The sequence below is a fragment of the Salvelinus alpinus genome, chromosome 12 (assembly GCF_045679555.1).
Source record: "Salvelinus alpinus chromosome 12, SLU_Salpinus.1, whole genome shotgun sequence".
Taxonomy (NCBI): Eukaryota; Metazoa; Chordata; class Actinopteri; order Salmoniformes; family Salmonidae; genus Salvelinus; species Salvelinus alpinus.
Window position 1 is genome coordinate 9,849,973 of NC_092097.1, and position 23,423 is coordinate 9,873,395.

The 23,423-nt window shown below is 42.0% G+C and overlaps 1 protein-coding gene across 3 annotated transcripts; it reads left to right on the top strand.

Moving 5' to 3' along the window:
* Positions 1–1,202: 1,202 nt before the first annotated feature.
* On the top strand, positions 1,203–22,942 carry LOC139535462 (macrophage-stimulating protein receptor-like). 3 transcript variants are annotated; one of them, XM_071334873.1, is made up of 21 exons: positions 1,203–1,576; positions 5,924–7,231; positions 13,947–14,123; positions 14,456–14,578; positions 14,755–14,925; positions 15,151–15,314; positions 15,440–15,575; positions 15,667–15,803; positions 15,976–16,155; positions 16,620–16,716; positions 16,865–17,083; positions 17,414–17,560; positions 18,357–18,513; positions 18,769–18,858; positions 18,958–19,158; positions 19,425–19,511; positions 19,617–19,798; positions 19,925–20,034; positions 20,146–20,311; positions 20,517–20,653; positions 20,829–22,942. In XM_071334873.1, the coding sequence occupies exons 2-21, from the start codon at positions 6,020–6,022 to the stop codon at positions 21,052–21,054; spliced, it is 4,119 nt and encodes a 1,372-aa protein (XP_071190974.1). In that variant the 5' UTR covers positions 1,203–1,576; positions 5,924–6,019; the 3' UTR covers positions 21,055–22,942. The 3 variants fall into 3 exon arrangements, with proteins under 3 accessions (XP_071190974.1, XP_071190975.1, XP_071190976.1); XM_071334874.1 differs by having other exon boundaries at positions 18,769–18,843; XM_071334875.1 differs by lacking the exon at positions 18,769–18,858.
* The last annotated feature ends 481 nt before the right edge of the window (positions 22,943–23,423 follow it).

Below are 23,423 nucleotides of genomic sequence, written 5' to 3' on the forward strand. Positions count from 1 at the left end.
TGTTTGGCCATAATGACCATCGTTATGTTTGGAGGAAAAAGGGGGAGGCTTGCAAGCCGAAGCACACCATCCCACCCGTGAAGCACGGGGGTGGCAGCATCATGTTGTGGGGGTGCTTTGCTGCAGGAGGGACTGGTGTACTTCACAAAATAGATGTCATCATGAGGAAGCAAAATTGTGTAGACATATTGAAGCGACATCAGCCAGGAAGATAAAGTTTGGTCGCAAATGGGTCTTCTAAATGGACAATGACCCCAAGCATACTTCCAAAGTTGTTGCAAAATGGCTTAAGGACAACAAAGTCAAGGTATTGGAGTGGCCATCACAAAGCCCTGACCTCAGTCCCATAGAAAATTTGTGGGCAGAACTGAAAAAGCGTGTGCGAGCAAGGAGGCCTACAAACCGGACTCAGTTACACCAGCTCTGTCAGGAGGAATGGGCCAAAATTCACCCAAAATATTGTGGAAAGCTTGTGGAAGGCTACCCAAAACGTTTGACCCAAGTTAAACAATTTAAAGGCAATGTTACCAAATACTAAATGAGTGTATGTAAACTTCTGACCCACTGGGAATGTTATGAAAGAAATAAAAGCTGAAATAAATCATTCTCTCTACTATTATTCTGACATTTCACATTCTTAAAATAAAGTGGTGATCCTATCTGTCCATAGACAGGGAATTTTTACTACGATTAAATGTCAGGAATTGTGAAAAAACTGAGTTTAAATGTATTTTGGCTAAGGTGTATGTAAATTTCCGACTTCAACTGTAGGTAAACGTTTGACTATGTGCACCATGATAGGCAGATATGTTTTTTTATGTATTTTGAAAGTGAAGAAGTTAAAACTGGTCCAAGACATGCGTGCCTTTAAGACAACATTGACTCATGCCTTTTGCATCTGTTCCTGGTCCCCCAGAAGTACATGGTTTTAATAAATCTAGTCAGTGGCTAAATGTCCACACTTAACATGAAGTAATTGATCTTGCTATTATTTTAATGTCTTGTTGATTTGAGGTGAGTATAATTCAAATTATTTTACATGTAAATAATATATTTGTTCCTTGAGACGGCACATTCTTTCCTGGGAAGTGTTTGAGTTTCTTCTGATAGCAATGCATGTCTGGCAACTGTATGCAGACAGGCCTACCCCACAGCGGCATTCCTTCTGCCAAGAATGCTTGGACATACTGTAGTTGGGAATGTTGCGTTTCCTGTTACCCGGAAGAGTGAGTGCGTGATCTCTTGTTTTCATGAGAGTGAAAATTTCTGTCCTTCAAGTGACTTCAGATGATGAGAGTAAAAAGTAATCTGGATGTTACATAGGAAAGAAAAGAAACCTTAGAACTGAGATTGTGCAATCAAAACCAGCACATACTTCATTGCCGTAGGCGGGGCACGTGAGGAGTGTACAAGGAACTTTGACTTGTCCCATACGTAATTTCTGAAATTGCTCCATAATATCGCACAGAATTGAAAAACGTGTAATAGTGCCACATACAACTAGACAACTGGTGTTGTGTCTGGGAATCAAGATTTTTCAGTTAAACTGGATGCGCGGCATAATTTACGCACTCAGGTATGTAATGTTAATGGCAATCTGACTGGCATATGACTTTACACCAATTCAGTGCTTTTTTAAATGTGTTTATAAATTGTCTTAAACATGCATGCCGGTTATTGGGCTACGTAGTATTTTTCTCTCCTTCTGTTATCAATTCATAATGAATGAGATTGTTCCATCTATAATGCACTTTTATATGACTTAGTAGGCAAAATAGCAACTCACACTCATTCTTACGCTGCTCTGTCGTTCGGGGGGGACTATATGGACACACCTGGTGCCGAAATTGATCACATATGTTAGGCAGCTGAGAGTTGGGACGAACCGATTCGGTTCAGTCATTCTTCATGATGAGCACTTCCCAGCTAGCTAGTGCTCGTGGCTAGAAACTTCAGGGAGAATTTGAAACTTGTCTGCCTAAATTGGGATTTGGGAGTGTTCAGAATCATTCAGTTTTTATCGGAGTAATAGTTCTTAAAAAAATATGTTTTTACAAAAATGTATATATTAAATGTCGTAGTTGTAAAAAACGTTTTTAAATCTCACTTTAGCCAAAGACAGTTTTTAGATAGGCTAAAACTGCTCCCAATAGAAATCCCTGATCACACCTGTCATGGCGACGTTGGCTATAAACCGAACTAAGCACATCCAGGCCGTCAAATCAAAGGCTCTCATTCGATATAAAGTTGTTTTTGGCGAGGTTGGAGTAACATCATTTTCAACTACTTAAGATATGCCTCGAATCTAGGTTCGAGGCAATATCTTTCGATTTCGAGAAAATCACGTTTCGATTTCGAGAAAATGTACAACTAAGGACGATTTTTTCACTTATCTCATTGACTTCTCAAACCCCAACCCCTGGCCCGGTCTGTTTCGCAAGCGTTCCCGGATGTTGCACCTCTGGGTATAAGAAACCGTGTACTTTAGCTGTCACCCTGTTATATCGACTGATTGGTTATGTATGGGGTGATAGTGTAGCCTATCTAGTTACTTCCAAACTGCAGTGCTGTGCCGGGTGGTGTTGTGTTGCCGGCTTGCAGCGCACACTTTCCCCATTGAGCAGCGACGTTATACCTTATCACGGTGACATCCAAATGTTTACTACCAATGCAAAAGGGACAAGTTAATTATAATATAGGCTGCTATCATAATCAAAATAAAATACAGTGGATTGGAAAAAATTGGCCACGTTACGTCGGATGACATGTGATACAGCTGCCCAGCGCGAAGAAACTGCATAGCACCCCAAAACGACACCATTGCAATGGTAATTCGCACCGGTTTGTCGTTACATTAGCTACGTTAATTGGCATGTTACGCTGCTCTGTTGTTCGGGAGAGTCTATATGGACACGCCTGGTGCCCAAATTGACATCCAGATGGTGACCAATACTACAAGTTAACTTTATATTTAAAAGTCTTAACTAGCCCCATGCTGTCATTGTTTCCAGCTAACCAGCATAAACTAGCTAGCTGGGAAGGGCTCATGAGGATGACTGGGTATAACCAAATATTTTCTAAATCTCGCTTTCATTCTGACAGTATATTTTCCTACATGAAATATATCAGACAATGTAATGAAACATGAAATAGGGTCACACAAAGTGTTAGGTATTATTTTTAGTTGAGGATGACTGGGTATAACCAAATATTTTCTAAATCTCGCTTTCATTCTGACAGTATATTTTCCTACATGAAATATATCAGACAATGTAATGAAACATGAAATAGGGTCACACAAAGTGTTAGGTATTATTTTTAGTTGAGGTAAAACGAGACTCTTGAGAAAAATACAGTACATTTCCACAGTTATGTCAACATGGTGCATGTTTTGTTTTGTCCAACTTTGAACAAGTTGGCATTTCCCATGAAGTGCAACCCTAATGACTCAGTCTGGACTGCTACTCACACATTCAAGTCATGCATACGAATCTGTTTGGATAAATATGAAATCATGTTTAAAATGTTAGTACAAAAAACCACTCTCATTTGTATTAACAAACCTTCCCATCCCCCAGTAATACACATACTATCGTGTCTCTTTTACAACACATGTAGGAAGAGCAAAGTAAACAAAACTGTGACTCACTGGTCATTAAATGTCCTGTCCCTCAGTTTAAAAAGCTGAATACATCAAGCCACTGTAATTCTATGTTTAGTTCACGCCCACTCTTCTCTTTTTCTCTCTGGCTGTCTTTCTTTCTCTCTTTTTCTCTCGTTCGCTCTGTCTCTCAATTACATTCAATGGGCATTATTGGGCTCCCGAGTGGCGCTGCGGTCTAAGGCACTGCATATCAGCGCTAGAGGCATCACTACAGACCTTGGTTCGATTCCAGGCTGTATCACAACTGGCTGTGACTGGGAGTCCCATAGGGTGGTGCACAATTGGCCCAGCGTCGTCCGGGTTAGTGTTTGGCCGGGTAGGCAGTCATTGTAAATAAGATTTTTTTCTTAACTGACTTGCTTAGTTAAATAAAGGATACATAGAATATGTTTGCATTGCCAAAGCAAGTGAAATAAACAGTACACATTTCAGATGTCATATTATGGCTATATACATTACATTTACATTTAAGTCATTTAGCAGACGCTCTTATCCAGAGCGACTTACAAATTGGTGCATTCACCTTATGATATCCAGTGGAACAACCACTTTACAATAGTGCATCAAACTCTTTTAAGGGGGGGGGGGGTTAGAAGGATTACTTTATCCTATCCTAGGTATTCCTTAAAGAGGTGGGGTTTCAGGTGTCTCCGGAAGGTGGTGATTGACTCCGCTGACCTGGCGTCGTGAGGGAGTTTGTTCCACCATTGGGGTGCCAGAGCAGCGAACAGTTTTGACTGGGCTGAGCGGGAACTGTACTTCCTCAGAGGTAGGGAGGCGAGCAGGCCAGAGGTGGATGAACGCAGTGCCCTTGTTTGGGTGTAGGGCCTGATCAGAGCCTGAAGGTACGGAGGTGCCGTTCCCCTCACAGCTCCGTAGGCAAGCACCATGGTCTTGTAGCGGATGCGAGCTTCAACTGGAAGCCAGTGGAGAGAGCGGAGGAGCGGGGTGATGTGAGAGAGATATACAGTATTGTAACGATGTGCAAATAGTTCAAATAAAAAAGGGAAAATAAATAAACATAAATATGGGTTGTATTTACAATGGTGTTTGTTCTTCACTGGTTGCCCTTTTCTTGTGGCAACAGGTCACAAATCTTGCTGCTGTGATGGCACACTGTGGTATTTCACACAATAGATATGGGAGTTTATCAAAATTGGATTTGTTTTCAAATTCTTTGTGAGTCTGTCTAATCTGAGGGAAATATGTGTCTCTAATATGGTCATACATTTGGCAGGAGGTTAGGAAGTGTTGCTCAGTTTTCACCTCATTTTGTGGGCAGTGTACACACAGCCTGTCTTCTTTTGAGAGCCAGGTTTGCCTACGGCGGTCTCTCAATATCATGGCTATGCTCACTAAGTCTGTAGTCAAAGCTTTCCTTAATTTTGGGTCAGTCACAGTGGTCAGGTATTCTACCACTGTGTACTTACTCTCTGTTTAAGGCCAAATAGCATTCTAGTTCTCTCAGTTTTTTTGTTAATTCTTTCCAATGTATCAAGTAATTATCTTTTAGTTTTCTCATGATTTGGTTGGGTCTAATTGTGTTGCTGTCCTGGGGCTCTGTTTGTGAACAGAGCCCCAGGACCAGCTTGATTAGGGGACTCTTCTCCAGGTTTATCTCTCTGTAGGTGATTGCTTTGTTATGTCATGTTTGGGAATCGATTTCCTTTTAGGTGGTTGTAGAATTTAACGTCTCTTTTCTGGATTTTGATCATTAGCGGGTATCGGTCTAATTCTGCCCTGCATGTGTTATTTGGTGTTTTACATTGTACAAGGAGGATATTTTTTTTCAGAATTCTGCATGCAAAGGCTCAATTTGGTGTTTGTTCCAATTTGTGAATTCTTGGTTGGTGAGCGGACCGCAGACCTCACAACCATAAAGAGCAATGGTTTCTATAACTGAATCAAGTATTTTTAGCCAGATCCTAATTGGTATGTCAAATTTTATGTTCCTTTTGATGGCGTAGAAGGCCCTTCTTGCATTGTCTCTCAGATCGTTCACAGCTTTGTGGAATTTACCTGTGGCGCTGATGTGTAGGCCGAGGTATGTATAGTTTTTCGTGTGCTCTAGGGCAACAGTGTCTATATGGAATTTGTATTTGTGGTCCTGGCAACTGGACCATTTTTTGGAACACCATTATTTTTGTCTTACTGAGATTTAATGTCAGGGCCCTGGTCTGACAGAATCTGTGCAGAAGATCTAGGTGCTACAGACTGTTCTCTCTTTCTCTCTCTAACTCTCTCTCTCTCTCCTCACAGAGCTCCTGCTGTTCCCCAGAATGTTCAGGTGGAGAGGAGAAATCTCGTGGCTGTAGGTAACAGACAGTAGCAGTAACAGTGCAGTGTGGAGTGGCGATGGTCCCCTGGGCCACCTTCCTGGTGACATGCATGTGGATACAAACCCTCAAAGCCTCAGGACTGTACACCTGTCCCAGGACCCCTCGCAAGGAGGTGGATTTCAATGTTAGCTACTCGATACCCCACTTCCAGACTGCTAAACCCATCCAGAACATAGTGATCAACCCGTACGAGCCTGAGGTTTATGTGGCTTCTCAGAATGTCATTGAGGCAGTGAGTAATAGGCTCAGTAAGCTATGGGAGCTGAGGACAGGCCCAGTGGGCAGCCCAGAGTGTCAGACCTGTACCCTGTGTGGCATTGAGGCTGATCCTGAGCACTCAGTGGACACGGACAATGAGGTCCTGCTCTTGGACTCATCATCTTATCTTACCTCTCTATACTCCTGTGGGAGCTCTCAGCATGGGGTCTGTTACTTACATGAAATTAACTCTAATGGTACCCCACCTAAATCTGAGTGTCTCTTCAGGCAGGATGCTAACTCACTCTCCGACTGCCCTGACTGCCTGGCCAGCCCCCTGGGCACTGAGGTCATCATTGTGGAGCAAGGCTACACAACCTATTTCTTTGTAGTGGCTACACTCAATGAGAGTGTGGCACAGAGGTATGGCAGATTGTCCATATCGGTGCGCCGGCCGCTGTCGACCCTGGATGGCTTTGACATGGTCATGAAGGGTCTGACCGTGCTCCCTCAACTACAGAATTCCTACCGGATCGACTACATCTACAGCTTCTCCACACAGGACTATGTCTACTTCCTGTCTGTCCAGAGGGAGAACTTCCTGGACTCCTCTCTGTATCAAACGCGACTGGGCCGTCTTCCGGTGAAGGACACAGAGGTCTGGATGTACCGTGAGCTGGTGCTGGAGTGTCGCTTCGAGTCCAAACGCAGGCGGAGGAGGAGAAGGACGGGGAGCAAGGTGTTCGAGGATGTGGTTTATAACAGGCTGCAGGCGGCCCACTTCACCCGGGCCGGGAAGGAGCTGGCAGACGAGCTAGGAGTGGGGGAGAAGGATGACATTCTCTATGGGGTGTTTGCAGAGACAGATGACTCTGGGAAGCCCTACAGTAACTCAGCCCTGTGTGCCTTCCCAATTGACCACGTGAACAGGGCCATTGATGAAGGAGTGGAGGACTGCTGCAGCTCCAGCCCAGAGCAGCTTTCCAGGGGGCTCTGCCACTTCCAGCTCTGCGAGAGCTGCCCTCATGAGGTCAGTGACAGGCCTACTCCGCTCTCTTCTGCTCTGCCAGGGCTTCAGTTAGGTAGTTGGTGAAGCCTGATGGTAGACAGGAATATGTAATAGTTTGATTGATATTCAACTGTCCAAAATCATGACTATGTCATTGGACTGATATAGGTTATTCTTATTGCATTGTCTATTAGAAGTCCCAGTACTATGAGAGGAGGAAGGCAGATGTGTGAGAACAGGGAGGAAGGGAGGGAGGAAGAGGTGAATGAGTCAGATCTCACCGGCACATTGCCACACTGTTCTGCTCTGTTGAGTTTCAGCACATGGTAATAACCATGATTGTAAGGGTCGGAACTGTTGATACTGCCTTAGTACATGAAAGTCCTGCTATCGCTGTTCCTGAAATCTTAACTATGTTAGGTTAGGGTAGACTTGACCTATTGTATGATGCCCTATGTCTGAGAAAAATAAATTAAGCTGTTTAATAATATTATGACTATGACTAGGTTAAAGTGTGACATTAATTATTACTTTGAAGAAGAAGAATTGGAAATGTAGTGTATGGATAGTTGGAAGAATAGACAGCAGCTGCATTCAAAAAAACTGTATTCATTTTTTTTTTTTAAGTGTTTGGCTGTGTAATATCCGCTGTCAAGGTGTGGTGACTCTTAAACTTGACAACTCTGAGCTCATAGAACGATGTGTACACCTGCAGGTACGGTGTGCCAACTCAGAGGTTATAAATCGTGTTGATAAAGAGACGGAATGTGAAGGGGAGGGAGTGTATCCCTCCGCCTGGCTCCTACACGTTTTGTATGAGTGCATGGAAACAGGCACACGAGACACAGAGAGAGCAAGCGCAGGAAAGAGCAAGGAGCAGGGAATGGTCTCCATTTTAAAGTAGCTGTGTCACTTCAAAGCATTTTACTGTCTGACTCAACCAATAGAGGAAGAACCATGTTTGTAGGGTTACTGTTTATAGGAAGGGATACTCTACTTATTCCATCTCTGAGGTGTTTTAAGTGGATGACGTCATGAGTTGTCTGCTGTCGTTCGTCAGTACTGTCATTAGTGTTTAAGTCAATAAAGTACACTGTTACAAAAGTGTAACAGCCAGCCATATTGTCAATGTTAAACATTTCAATGGATTATAGTATTTGTATGAGCACTCAACAAAAATGCTGGGTTAAAAACAACCCAGCATTTTATATTGGACAGAACACAAGTTGGGTTATTTTTGACCCAGCCAGTTGGGTCACTTGAGCTATGATCCACCGTGTTAGATCGGAAGACTGAAGGCCTGGCTTAGTAGGGGTGTTACTTTCAGATTGTTATATTTGGCCAACTGTGAGAGTAAATTTGATTCCACTTCATCTGTTCTGCTATATTGTCAACACAAGTTAAAGTTGAGCACTGACACTTTTGTATCTTAATGTCAATTACACAAGTTGATTTCTTCAAGGGCCTATGCGTATCCCAGTGTTGGGATAGTTGCCACTTTGTTATGCTGTTGAAATAATGTTATGAATAATGTTTTTTTATATTAAATGATGTAATGTGCAAAAATATTGAAGGGAAAGGTACATTTGCAGTGCACAAACATGAGATGAACAAGTGGCCAAAAATACCTATCTGGAGGCCATGCCTCCTGAAAATAACCTAGGGATTACCCATCTGCTGGGTCAACCCAGCATAAAAGTGAATTGAAACCCAATTGATGGTTAAATTTTAAGAAAATTTTAAAATTGTTTAATTCAAATACGTGGCCTATTGGTTTCAGAGTTCTTTTTGGCCCGTGAGAGTAAATCTCATTCATTTTCATCATGTTAAGTTTATAAACTGAAAATTAAGAAAAATCTATATTTTTGCACATTGCACGTTTTAATATAAAAAAAATATAACATTATTTAAATATTATAACAATGTGGTAATTGTCCCAACTTTGGGATATACATAGGCACTTAATGAACTCCTTCTCTTGTGTACGCCTTATTAAAGCTAAAAAAGCGTCAGTGCTCAACCTTAACATGTTCACTATTCAACAGAACAGATTAACCGGAATGACATTTACTGTCATGGGTGGCCAAAAATAAATATCTGAAAGCACCTCCTCCAGTCTTCTGCTATGACCCGGTGGATCATAGCTCAATAACCCAGCGTCAACAACCCAATTTAAAGAAAACAATGGGTTGTTTGTGATCCAACTGGCTGGGTCAAAATAACCCAATGTGTGTTCTGCCCAATATTTACCCAAATTGGGTTGTTTTTAAACCAACATTTTTTTTACTAAGTGGGGAAGATCAGATTAAATGTGTATTGAAGACACTCAAAGGAATGGTAGAGGCATGTCGGGGTAGTTTAGCTAATTATACTGTACTGGAGTAGCTGTATTTATGTTCAGCTGTGTTTGTGTTGATATATTCTGATAAAATTCCACTCCATGCTTGATAGTGAATGGGGGAATAATCGATACAGTAACAAATCAGGATATTATATTTGATGATATATCGTGTAGTATAATTTTGACAATATTATTTTGGCGCTAGTTGGCTGTACCTTTACCAAAACTCCAGTATTTGTCCTTCATAGCTTGTTCTCCATCGTCTTTTTAAATAGGGAGCCAGGTTGTTTAAAGCACTTTTATTTCCATGACTGATCAAAACTCGTTTTCTCATGACTCTCTCTTGTCCCGCTGCAGCAGACACTGGTGAGCAGTATGTTTGGAACATCGAATCGCAATAAAATCACTGTATCGAATCCCAATATAGAATTGTGAGAATTGTTAGAATTGCAATACATATTATTTCGACACCTAAGTATCAGCATAATATCGTATCGTGAGGTCCCTGACAATTCCTAGTCCTAATGGTTGATACAGTATGCTCGTAGTTCTGGGTGTTGCACCAGAATCACATTACGGAACATCTGTTTAGAGTTTTTCCCTTGCTACCAGAGCAGTGTGTTTAGCAACAACAGTCCCCATGCGGAGCAGTGTTTTTTTTGTCCATTGCTTTGTTTGATCTTTTCAATAGTATGTCCGTCTCTGATAAGCTACACAAGAAAAGGCTATATTAATATATGTAGCCTTAGAAATAAGGTTCAGGAAATCAATAACTTGCTAACATCAGATAATATTAATATATTATCCATTTCTGAGACTCCCTTAGATAATTCCTTTGATGATACAGCGGTAGCAATACAAGGAGATAACATTAACAGACGAGACAGGAATGGCTATAGGGGAGGTGTTTCTGTATATATTCAGAGCCATATCTCTGTAATGCTTAGAGAAGATCTCATGTCAAGTGTTATTGAGGTGTTGTGGTTGCAGGTTCACCTGACTCATCTAAAGCCTATTCTTTTAGGGTGTTGCTATAGGCTAGCAAGGGCTAACAGTCAGTATCTATGTAGATAATGTGTGTGAAATGCTTGATAGAGTGTGTGATCTTAACAGAGAGCTTTATTTTCTGGGTGACCTGAACATTGACTGGTTAGCAACTAGCTGTCCTCTCAGGAGGAAGCTTCTAACTGTGACTAATGGCTGTAATATGACCCAGGTTATCACTCAACCAACTACAGTGCATACCAGTAGTGTTGGATCTGTGACATCCACATGCATTGATCATATCTTCACTAATGCTGAGGAGCTTTGCTCGAAAGCAATATCAGTTCCCATTGGCTGTAGTGACCATAATATTGTGGCAATAACAAGGAAAGCCAAAGTGGGCATAAAGTAATTTATCAGTGATGATTTTTTTTTTAAATCCTCAGGACACTTTTGTTAAAGTGTAAAAAAAAAAAAATGTGTAGGTCTGATGTGTATCATTAAGTGAATTAAGTGAAGTATTTTTAAAAATGTATTCATGACAATTGTTGACAAGCATGCACCTGTTAAGAAATTAACGGTGAGAACTGTTAGAGTCCTCTGTATTGATGATGAATTGAAAAAGTGTATGGTTCAAAGAAATTATGCAAAAGTGATGGCAAACAAGTCAGGCTGCACAGCTGATTGGTTGACATACTATAAATTGAGAAATGTTGTGACTAGGGCTGTGGCGGTCATGACATTTTGTCAGCCGGTGATTGTCAAACAAATAACTGCCGGTCTCACGATAATTGACCGTTAATTTACATAAACACATTTAGCATCTCCTGACTTCCACACAGCCTACAAGCCACTGATGCAGACCTTTGGAACATCTACATTTGAAAAAGTCATAACGAATCCATGTAATATAGCCTACACCATCACAATAAATCCATGATTTATTTTAGACAGGTCTAAAGAAACATGATATGAATAAAATGTAGTCTATTTTAGAAGAAGAGAAGAGAATACCATACTCTGAGTTGTCCTTATGTTTAGGTCCTGATCTGGCTATGCCATATGACTGTGGGCTACACTAATTCAGTAAGCAGACAAGATTTTCTTAGAATTCCGTGGCATTATTTTCAATTATTTGATAGTATGAAGAATACAATTGAACATAACTAAATAAAATAGAAGCAATATTTTATCCTAACGATTTGAGGGAATGCGTACATGAGGCTATTCAGTATTGAACTGTTAACAAAGAAACAGGTCCTCCTAAATTTTTAATTTAGAGTTATTTATGCAACTGTACAAAAGTTGGGCTACTTGTTTAGATTTTTAATACACTCTAAGAGAGCATGATGCGACTCTAATGATGATTTAAAAAAAAAAAGTTGCTTGAAAGGCTTGAGCTCTGCTTTGTTTTTTTAGTTGTGATACAATCCTTATCAAAACACATAGGCCTATGGGCTAGGCTACATGAGGTGTGCGACTACGATTTGAAAAAGTGATAATATATCATTCACAAGGGATAGGATATTATTGTCACCCATTAGACTATTCTTGATTTAATCTTGTCTTTACAAATACTAAATAATATATGTGTGAAATTTGTTTGGATTTAGAATGGACCATTATCATATACCCGTCTCAATACAGGGGAAGTGGAACAAAAATACATGTCATCTATGCACTTAAATAGCGAATGGAGGAAGCTTTTCTCGTTATTAATTTTCATGCCAGGCAGGCTATACTCCTGTTGTAAAGCGAAGCAATGTGCTTAATATTAGGAAAGTTGAGAAATAAATATAGTAAGCCTATAGAAAGCTGATTGGAACCTCCTCTTTTTAGTAGAGGCCATCAGAACTTTGTGTTCTCAAGCAATTGCATAGCCTATAGAAATGTTGCTTAACATGAGCTCATGCGCTCTCATGAAGTGTTGGATTACATTTTCTATTATGTTTGCATTGATGTCAGAGTGATTAGAGGGACAATAGAGTGCTGAGTACTAGGCACTTAGCAAGATTGGTAGGCTACTAATGAGCATCAGCACGATCAGAGCTTGAAAAAGCCTAGTTACCGTGACTAAATGGTCACATAGGATTAGGACTCGTGACCGCCGGTGTGGCGGTAATACGGTCACCGTAACAGCCCTAGTTGTGACAAAACTTTAAAAAAATAATAAGAATTTACATTACCAAATCAAGATAAATTACATAAAACACAATGGGAAAAGACTAGAGTACCTTAAATGATATCATGGGCAGAAAACCCAATTAATCTCCATCGTTCATTGAAGTTGATGGGTCATTTATAACAAAACGTTTCAATATTGGCAATCATTTCAATTACTATTTCACTAGTAAAGTGGAAAAACAACAGTCAACCATCATATGTTTGTATAAAAGCTTAAATAATGATTGAGAAGGATTGCTGATTTGAATTTGGTCAAGTTCACATGGGAGAGGTGTTAAAAACTATTGTTATCTATTGTTTCACAACACTCTTAAAAACACCAATATTCAGGTTGAAGAACTACTTTTGGTGTTTCAAGGTACTTCAATTCTGTTTTGAAATGCATTCTGTGTATCTTAACGCTTACATTGGGTTTACATTCAACCACCCTCCAAACGCATCTTTGTTTAGGTGCACTACTTTTCATGGTTTTACTACACGAAGATAGTGTTTTGAGTCTTTCTATTTTCACAGTGTGAAGCCATGGTTCACTACTGTTTTACAGCCGTTTTCCTTTACGTGTCAGGGTTGTCAGAGCTATGCTCTGTTACAGGGGTGAGGGCTGGAGGTGCTGGGGTACATCCCCTCTCACAGTGGAAGATTCCCCTCGCCGCTTCATGTGTGTGTGTGTGTGTGTGTGTGTGTGTGTGTGTGTGTGTGTGTGTGTGTGTGTGTGTGTGTGTGTGTGTGTGTGTGTGTGTGTGTGTGTGTGTGTGTGTGTGTGTGTGTGTGTGTGTGTGTGTGTGTGTGTTTAATGCAGTTTAATGGAGAATATGACAAACAACCAATATAGGCAAAGAGGGATCCCGAGTGGCGCAGCGGTCTAAGGCACTGCATCGCAGTGCTAGAGGTGTCACTACAGACCCTGGTTCGATTCCAGGCTGTATCACAAGTGGCTGTGATTGGGCGTCCCATAGGGCGGCGCACATTTGGCCCAGCGTCGTTAGGGTTTCGCCGGGGTAGGCCGTCATTGTAAATAAGAATTTGTTCTTAACTGACTTGCCTAGTTAAATAAAGGCAAAATTAAAAAAACAACAACTATGTAATGTAAAATAAATCAGTGTATACACCATTTTAATAAAGCAATCTAAAAAGGGAAGTGGAAATTGTGTGAAATGAGTACTCATGTATGAGCAGTCAGTCAGTATGAGTAATGTTGTTGTCTCTGTGTGTGTTGTGTCTGTGCAGAGCTCAGAGAACAATGCCACGTGCAGGGAAAGTCCCACCCTAGTGTCTAAACCCTACTACAGGGTGGACCTCTTCAACAGGTACATGAACAACGTCCTGCTCACCTCAGTGTTGGTCACCATCATCGGGGACAACACTGTGGCACACATTGGCACCAAGGACGGCAGGCTGCTGCAGGTACACTCACTGTGTCTATGTGTTTAGTGTGTTTGTGTTGCAGTACAGTACAGTCACTGAGGTGTCTAGTAGGAGAATATGAAATGACAGTGTCTATTTCATGAATGCAGATTCAGTGAAAGTGGGGGTAGATTGTCCTATATAAAAAAATTGTACCATGTGCATGACTGTCTTTCCTCAGGTGTGAACATTATGCAATCAGTTTTTTCCAATGAAGATCATTAGCTCTCTCAGCACTTTAACCAACCTGAGTAGAACATATTATAAATCCATTCCTTTCATAGGTCTGCCATGGCTCAGTGATATAACTGTAGTGTCTTTGACTGATGTAGCTCATCCTGAGGAGGTCAAGTCCTATCATCTTTGCCAACTATTCTCTGGGTGAGGAAACAGAAGTGTCCAGGAAAGCTGCTGTGCAATCCAACGAGTCCTTGCTCTTTGTGGTTGGAAATAAGGTGCCTTTTCTATTCAGTCATAAGTGCTCATTACCTCACTTTGCTTATTTGTTTTACTTTTGATTTCTAAAGGCAGAGAATACTGTAACAATTTCTTTCCCACTCCCTTTCTTTTCTTTCTCTTCCCCCTCTCTCTTCCCTCTCTCCCCCTCTCTTCATCTCTTCCTCTGTGACAGATGTTCAGTGTGTCTCCTAAAGGGCCAGGATGTAAACACTTTCTAACCTGCTCCACATGCCTGGCGGCGCCCAGGTTTACAGGGTGTGGCTGGTGCTCGGCGGTGTGCTCCAGGCAGGAGGAGTGCCCCGCCCAGTGGAAGAACGAGTCCTGTCCTCCCTTCATCACAGAGGTAAGACTGCTTGGGGGCCGGAGTAGGGAGTGGCTCTTTTTAAACTGATCCTCTGTCATAAATGTCAGAACAACGGCCACCAAACACATGGGTCGAAGAAACCGACACATTCTTAATAGAATATTTGAAAGTGAGTAGTTGACCATTTGAAGAAAATGTGTAAAGCATTTGAGGAAATGTGAACTGCATCATGTTTTTCTGATTGTATTGTATGGGGGGATCCAGTTTTTCCCTAAGACAGCTCCCCCTAATGGTGAGACAGAGCTTAAGCTGTGTGGCTGGGAGTTCCGGTCTCCTATAAGACCAGCCATCATCAGCAAGGAGACCCACCTGGTGAGGGTGGGAGAGACCCCCTGCACTCTACTGTCAGAGAAGAGCAACAGCACACAGTAAGTAACAGACACAGAATGCATGGAGACATCCAAACTTCAAATCAACTCTGTCAAATGACCTCATAGCTTTGTTATTATTGAGGCCGTAGTCAACACTGATCTTTCACCCTGACCACTCCTAGGCTGGTGTGTAGCATTCACCCTAATGTTACAGGCCCATACCAGGATCTCAACATCACTGTGGAAGTGCGTGAGGGGAAGGTGGATGGACGCTACTCAATCCAAGGGCAGGCTCAAATTACAGGGTTCACTTTTGTGGTGAGGAGGATTACATTTATTTGACTGTTGACACAACCTTTTATTCAAAACAATGTATTTCATCCACTCTAATGTCTACAATTCTATCCAGGAGCCAAGTATCACAGAAATCATGCCTGACTACGGGCCTCAGGTAGGGGGGACTTTGGTCACACTGACAGGGCCTCACTTGAATGCTGGGATGATTAAGACTGTGTCTATAGGAGACCAGGACTGCCCCATCAAGAGGTAATTATGGGCATCTACTGTTTCAGCTGTGCAATTTGCTCTCTCAGCCTGGGTGTCTCATTGTAACTGTAGAACCTGTGACTTTCGTAGTACATATGACTTTTACTGTTTCTGTCTGGATCTATATCAGTGTCCATAATATTATGTTATTGTCTTACTGTGTCTCTGTCAGTGTCTCTAAGGGTACGGGGACCATGTCCTCCATAGTCTGCCTGTCTAAAGGTGTGGCAGCAGTGAAGAAGGTGCCCGTGAGGGTTGTCATTGACCAATCCCAGGTGTCCACTAACAAGATGTTCCACTACAAGAGCAACCCTGTGATCACTGAGATACGGCCTGCCTGCAGCTTCCGAAGGTATGGCCATACAAATGGATACTAGCCACTAGGCATCATCTGTGTGCTTCTGGGCCTAGCTGACTGACCTGCAAATGTGCTATATAGAACTGTAGAAAACAGTTAATTGCACACAGATGATGCTGACCAAGAAGACAATGATAAGTCAAATGTATTCAGGGCAGTGCCTACACTTTTAGCTGAGGGAAAACATGCTGTGCAGGAAATGTGCAATCTCTCGAGAGGCAATGAGGTAAACCTAAGTGAGGATGTGATTAGCCAACAGAAATAAACAAGCTAAGACCTGTTGTGTTACATTGCTGTGCCTTTTCTGGGTCACATTTCAGCAACTGGCACAACCATTTGAATAATAATAGAGAATATACTGCAAATAGTGCTGGTTTCTCTGGTTTCTACAGTCAGCAACGTTGACCTCTAACAGCAAGCCTCTATGTGTTTTTATTTTGTTCAATCCTGTGATTAAGTGGATCCAAGATCATCATCAAAGGCAAAAATCTGGACTCTGCGTACAACACTGTGATCCACTACAAATCCAACAGACTGAAGAAGTCTCTGCAGCGTGTAAGTTACCCTGCATGGTTCACAACTCTGGGCTTCATAAACCTATGATGGGGGTAATATCCATTAAATGCCAGTCTTTGATTTGATTTGATTAAATGACCCCAGAGTACTGTTATTGACACTATTTGATGTGTTGAACATAACGCAGGTCTGCAACGGCACAGCAACCCCCACGCATATGGAGTGCTTTGCCCCTGTCTTCCCCAGAAATGAGACAGACAAGGGCTTTATTAATATCGGCATGGACGGGGCCATCAATCTGCTGAGGAAGGACTTTGAATACCATCCAGACGCCAGGATCACCCCCTTTGAGTATGAAGGCAACGTACTGAGCCTGAGCCCTGGACAGACTGAGGTTTCACTGCATGTACGTTCACAATCATACACACAGGACTCAGCTTTGAAGAGAGTCAGTTACGTAGTCAGTCAGTCAGTCAGTCAGTCAATCATCATTGTTTTCAACCATCACAGTAACTCTAGATTAACCAATTGGTTGATGGGTAAATCTAACCACAATTGTTGTTGTATAAGTAGTGTGAGTAGTTGATTTCTTAGGTACCAGTGGGCAAAGCTGGTTGAAATTACTTCATTGCAACCAGTTTACAACTGAAACGGTGTGTAATCTGGTTTTAAAGATGTCATTTCATATTCAAGCTCCAATGAATTCCTCATTGAAGTGTTTTTCCATGGTCTGCAGCACAACAAGCTAAGCATGGTGAGCCTCTGCATGGAGATCATAATGACCATCGGAGGTGTGGACTGCGGAGTCCAAGTACTGGACAACGAACTGACCTGCAGGATCCCCAAGGATCTCATCATCCCCAGGGAAGGTTCGCCTGTCATGGTGAGCTACTGTAATGGCTAACCTAGTTGAACTTAATCCTTAAGAGTCTAAGCCGTGTGGGGGGGGGGGGCATTAAAGCATTAGCCCATAGAAAGCATTAAATACAAGGGGAAACAAAGTCAAAAAAGAAATCTAAAAGGAACTTTGTTCTAAAGTGTCTTTCCTATATCTGAGAGATTTAAGAAAGATCAGGAAATTATAAAAAAAAAAAAAGATGTATATATGTGCTTTACCCATATTTAACCCCACTAAACTACTTCCATATACACTCAGTGGCCAGTTTATTAGGTACACCACCCCCTTCATGAAAATGTATCACTCCTACAGACAGTGAGTCACGTGGCCGTAGCTTGCTATATAAAGCAGGCAGACAGACATTGAGGCATTCAGTTACTGTTCAATTGAACGTTAGAATGGGTAAAATAAGTGACTTTGAGCGGGGTATGATCGTCGGTGCCAGGCGCTCCGGTTCCAGTATCTCAGAAACAGCCGCCCTCCTGAGTCTAGGGTTCCCCGCGAATGGTGCGACAAACCAAAAACATTCAGTCAGCGGCAGTCCTGTGGACAAAAGAGCTCGTTGATGAGAGAGGTCGAAGGAGAACGGCAAAAGTCGTGCGAGCTAACATGCATTGATAATTGAATTTCCGTTTACTTCCCGAATTAAATTAATTGAAATGGAATTGACCCTAACCTTGAAAGCAAACCATCAATCCATTAGTAAACTGGTCCTTAAATGAAAGTGATATCAAACTGATCCCAGAATAAGGTGTGAGTAATATCCTGGTTTCTGTCCTAGGTGTCTGTAAATGGGCGTGCCTATGAGGTGGGCACGGTGGTCTTCGTCAACAACACCACCAACGTAGTGGTTATCATGTTTGGAATTGTCATTGCGTTGTGTGTTGGTGCTGCCATGGCCTTCATCACCATGAAACATGTGAGGAGGAAGAAGAAAGGTGAGAACCGTTACTGTGTGTGGAATTCGCTACAAGAAGATACACTTTCATCTACCAGTACATTTACCAGTATTCTTAAATGATAGCACGGGTTAGACAGACCTACATTTTTATGCCTTTAACAATTGTTGTCATGTAAGCAATAACTTACCATGTGTACATTTAAGACATTTCATATTTTCTGCTAGGTATCTAACGTTTTTGAGTATGTACTGTGTAAGGCAATGTAATTCATTATGTTGATAAACATTTCAGGCGAAGTAGACACTAGTTTAGCAAGGATGTTTGTCCGCAGTCGGCTAAGCAGCAACCCTGACCGATCCCCCACAGGTGACTATCGACAAGGTGGGATCCTTGGTGTGAACATTTATTATGGTTCATTAATCTTGTGATTCATATCAATGAATCAAGGGTTTCTCTTGCCGTGTCTCCTCTGTACTCCAGAATGGTCCAACCAGGTGAGCCAAAGGACAGGCTCAGGAGGGATAGCCTTACATAGCCTGTTCTACGCTGCCACCTTTGACCCCTCAGCCACGCCTCTGATCTCATTGGACACCCTGAGACCTGAGCTCCTGGAGGAGGTCAAAGATGTCCTGATCCCAGCCGACAGGCTCAACGTTCACCACAACCAGATCATCGGCAAAGGTATGGTCTGGATAGCCCGGTCCAAGATCTGTTTGTGCTGTCTTGCCAACTCCTATGGTCATTGTCACGCCAAACAGATCGGGACCTCCTCAGACACTGACTAAGAGAAGCAAAATGGGTCTGTCCGTCATATTCATTAGAATCCATCTATTTCTATTTCCACTCATTTACCTGTTTGTTCTTTTTGTTGTTGTTTAAGTTTAAGGTATGTAACTAGACTAGCGCCATGTCCCCCAAAACACTGATGTAATTTTGTCGTTATTCAGGTCATTTTGGGACTGTGTACCACGGCTACCTGACAGACAACAATAACCAAGAACAGTTAATCCACTGTGCTGTTAAGTCATTGAACAGTAAGTGGATTCTTCTCATTTTGTTGGGCTGAGCCCTCATGCCATAAACAACTGTGCTAGTGTATGTCCTGCTTGGTACACATAGTTCAATTTTCCCTCTCTCAGGGATCACAGACCTGGAGGAGGTGGAGCAGTTTCTGAGAGAGGGCATCCTGATGAAGGAGTTCCATCACACCAATGTTCTCTCCCTGCTGGGTATCCTGCTGCCTCAGGAGGGGCTCCCCCTGGTGGTGCTGCCCTATATGAAACATGGAGACCTGCGCCACTTCATACTCTGTGAAAGGAGGGTATGTTAAAGGCCTACTCTTCCTCATACTTCATCATAACAAAGTATAGCCACTAGTCAGCTCGTCAGAGAGAATATACGTTTATATTGTTCATGAATGACTCCTGTGTCACCTCTCTTCCTCCAGAATCCAACAGTGAAAGACCTGATTGGCTTTGGGCTACAGGTTGCCAAAGGGATGGAGTACCTGGCCCAGAAGAAGTTTGTACACAGAGACCTGGCAGCTCGAAACTGCATGTAAGTGCACGGCAGCTCTATCACTCGTTAATGTTTTGTTTATGCTATTTCTCAATCCAGTGCCTGGCTGTCCCATCTATAAAGTCTGTCTATTATCTATGGTCTCTTTAGGCTTGATGAAACGTTCACGGTGAAGGTGGCAGATTTCGGAATGGCCAGAGATGTGTTTGACAAGGAGTACTACAGCATCCAGGACCACAGGAAGGCCAAGCTACCAGTCAAGTGGATGGCCATAGAGAGCCTGCAAACACAGAAGTTCACCACCAAGTCAGACGTGGTGAGGGATTATGACCCTATTTCAATGTTCTTATAGCCATTGTATACTGTATCTGTCTTACAGTACGAAAAATAATGAAAATGGATGCACTCACTACTGTAAGTCGCTCTGGATAAGAGCATCTGCTAAATGAACCTGGTCCAGGAGGTGCTAGAGATCCAGTTCCTGTAAATGTTTTCTAGCTCTTTATCCCTTGTCTTCACAGTGGTCATTTGGGGTCCTGATGTGGGAGCTGTTGACCAGAGGAGCGAGCCCCTATCCTGAAGTGGACCCCTATGACATCACTCACTTTCTGTTAAAGGGACGCAGGCTGCACCAGCCACAGTTCTGCCCTGATGCTTTGTAAGTGATCTAGTGTAAGATCATTTTAACGGGCAACCGGCGTCACGCGGATCATCCCATTCCTGATCTACAGCTATTCTATCACAGTCTTTTATAGCTGTTGTTGTTGCATTAGGAACTCTGTCATGGTTGTTGACAGCTGTTGTCATTGTTCTATGCTGTTGTTTCTCTACAGGTACTCCATCATGCTTGAGTGCTGGGACCCGGAGCCAGAGCTCAGGCCTGACTTCCACACGCTGGGCCAGGAGGTGCTAGAGATCCTGTCCTGCCTGGAGGGAGAGCACTACATCAGCCTGAAGGTGACCTACGTCAACCTGGACCAGCCACGGCCTTACCCTACCCTTACCACCTCTGCTGATGAGGCTGAAGCCTCTGGATCAGACAGCGTTGTGTCCAGCTGAGGACCGCAGAGCCTCAGGGGTCAACAGAACTGACCGGTCCATACCATACCAGAATTTAGTGGACCAAACCAGACCAGGACAGGGACAGTAGGGCGTGGTCAGAGGGCACGGATGGGGGGCATGACCATTCACCATAGATGGAGGGCTCCCCCTATTCCCATCCACGACGCAGTATTAGTACACAGAAATAATTGTTCACTTCTGTTACTCAAGACTGGATTGGTAAGGAATAGAATATTGATTATTGACTAAGAAGACCTTGTGAAATGTGTTTACTTGTGTGAGCATTGACACTGAATTTCAATGTAGTTTCCCCTTCCATGTGAGTACACAAATTATGACTTTATCATATTTGTCTGTACTTTCAATGCACTTGTGGGGGTTTTTTTAAAGGAAGATTTTCAGGTGAAGAAATTGTATTTATAAATGGGACACCAAGTGAACCTTCATGTTTGAAGCACAGCTGTAAATATGCACAACTGAATGTACAGTATACTGTATATCTGAAATGTGTATATGTTTTATAACAACTAAGGACTATGATTTGGTTTTGACCACGTTAAATCAGATGGATTTCACATTTGTCAGCCATATGTTTCTCACTTTTTTTTTGCTGGCATCCAAAGATATGCCTTAGAGATGGTCATTTGTGTTGATGGTCATTTGTGTTGATGGTCATTTGATGTATGGTTCTGAATGTGGCCATTGACTGAACTGGTCATTCTCATTGATACTTCTGAGAGGCTATTTCAGTGAACCAAACTAGCGTTGTCTATGGTTATCTGCTAGCGTTCTAGTAGATAGACTACCAGTCATTGCGCTAACGCTAGTTAGAATTGGCTTGCGAAACTACCTCTTACTTCCTTCATACTGGGCACAGAGACATACAATTGGTACCCATAAATGAATCTGACTCCGGGGAAGGAGATACAAAATATCCCTTTAAAGGGGCAATCTGCAATTGGTACATCCATTTGTGTATTTTTAAATTAACAATATATACACCTTAACTTTTCAAAAATATAATTATAAATGCCTAATGAGGTTAGATCAACTTTTATGCCCCTTCAGAACCCATAATAGATTGTTTTACTCTATTGTTTGTAAACAATGTAATTGTAAAGAAACACTGTCACTGTATAGCGTCAAAACATAGTTAAATCTATACTATACATGGATGGTCAGTCCTTGCATCTATAGCGCTGACCATGAAATTGAGGGTGGTTACAATTCTGCTTGGTTGTTTGAACTGCAGATTGTCCCTTTAACTCTGATATGCAACCCATATCTTACTGCTTGTTAGTCTTTAAAACCACCACTAGCTGTCAGTAACAACCTTTGTCACCAGTCCTTATGCTGCAGTGTTCTGCACCTCATGAGACCGCGGTACAGACAAGACCTTTGTTACAACAGTCTATGCTCCGGGATTATGAAACTGAAAGGTGATAAGAAGGGTGCTTATGTTTGGTTATGATTGGCACTGGCAGACTGTTGTCGGTCTCTTAAATGGCACTGAAATCTCTCTCCCCATATCCTCTGTTTTCTTCTTTTATTTCAGTCGGTAGATGTGGATTCAACTGTGTTGGTCTTGTTCTTGGTTTCTGGTGGATTCAGAAACATCAATCAGAAAAGACAAGTCTGAATGTTTGTTTCAACATGAGGAGAGTGAAATATTCGATTTTAAACACAGCCAATCTCAGATGGTTTCTGTACCGTAGCTATGAATAGTGTTCGTGAGCGAGAGATTTTGGTTTATTGGTTATACTGAAGGGTTCTAAGTATTTCATAGACTTATCTGACCTCTCTCCTCTGAGCCTCTCACTGAGCTGGAGATATTCTCACTGTGGAGATGACGATAGGCTTACATGTCATAAACAGCATCACATTGTTTGTGTGTGCACGTGAGTTTGTGTGTTAATGTTAACCTTTTCAATTGGTAAGGTGTTCAATCAAAAACATCATTCTTATTTTGACCAATGGGTAAAATAATATGTTAATTGTGTAGATAAACCTCTAAGAAAACCAATGGTCCAAACCTCTTGTCAGATAAGAAAAGTGGTCAAAAATAAGGAAAACTGTACCACTTCTTGTCAACTAGGCTAAGATGCTGTGTGAGGATTAAGGTTAAGGCTCACTTTCCCGTTGAACTCGTCATCTTTCTTCTCAAATCCGTAGGACATAAAACAATATACAGTAGAGGTAAGATAGATATTGATTTTGAAAGATGACTTGTAGTATTTTCTTGTTTTAGTATACGCTTTCCATATGAATGCGAAATTCCTGTCCTTTTTCGAAGATCTCTCTCACTAAAACAAGTGTATCTCTTTGAAATGACATCGGAGCACTAAGTGTACCACAAGCTTTGTATT

What these genes read in the sequence shown, in the direction of transcription:
- LOC139535462 (XM_071334873.1), top strand. Translation starts at nt 6,020, where the DNA reads ATGGTCCCCTGGGCCACCTTCCTGGTGACATGCATGTGGATACAAACC. An exon ending in CAACCAGATCATCGGCAAAG is followed by an intron (nt 19,159 to 19,424) that starts GTATGGTCTGGA and finishes GTCGTTATTCAG; the next exon opens with GTCATTTTGGGACTGTGTAC. An exon ending in CTGGCAGCTCGAAACTGCAT is followed by an intron (nt 20,035 to 20,145) that starts GTAAGTGCACGG and finishes TGGTCTCTTTAG; the next exon opens with GCTTGATGAAACGTTCACGG.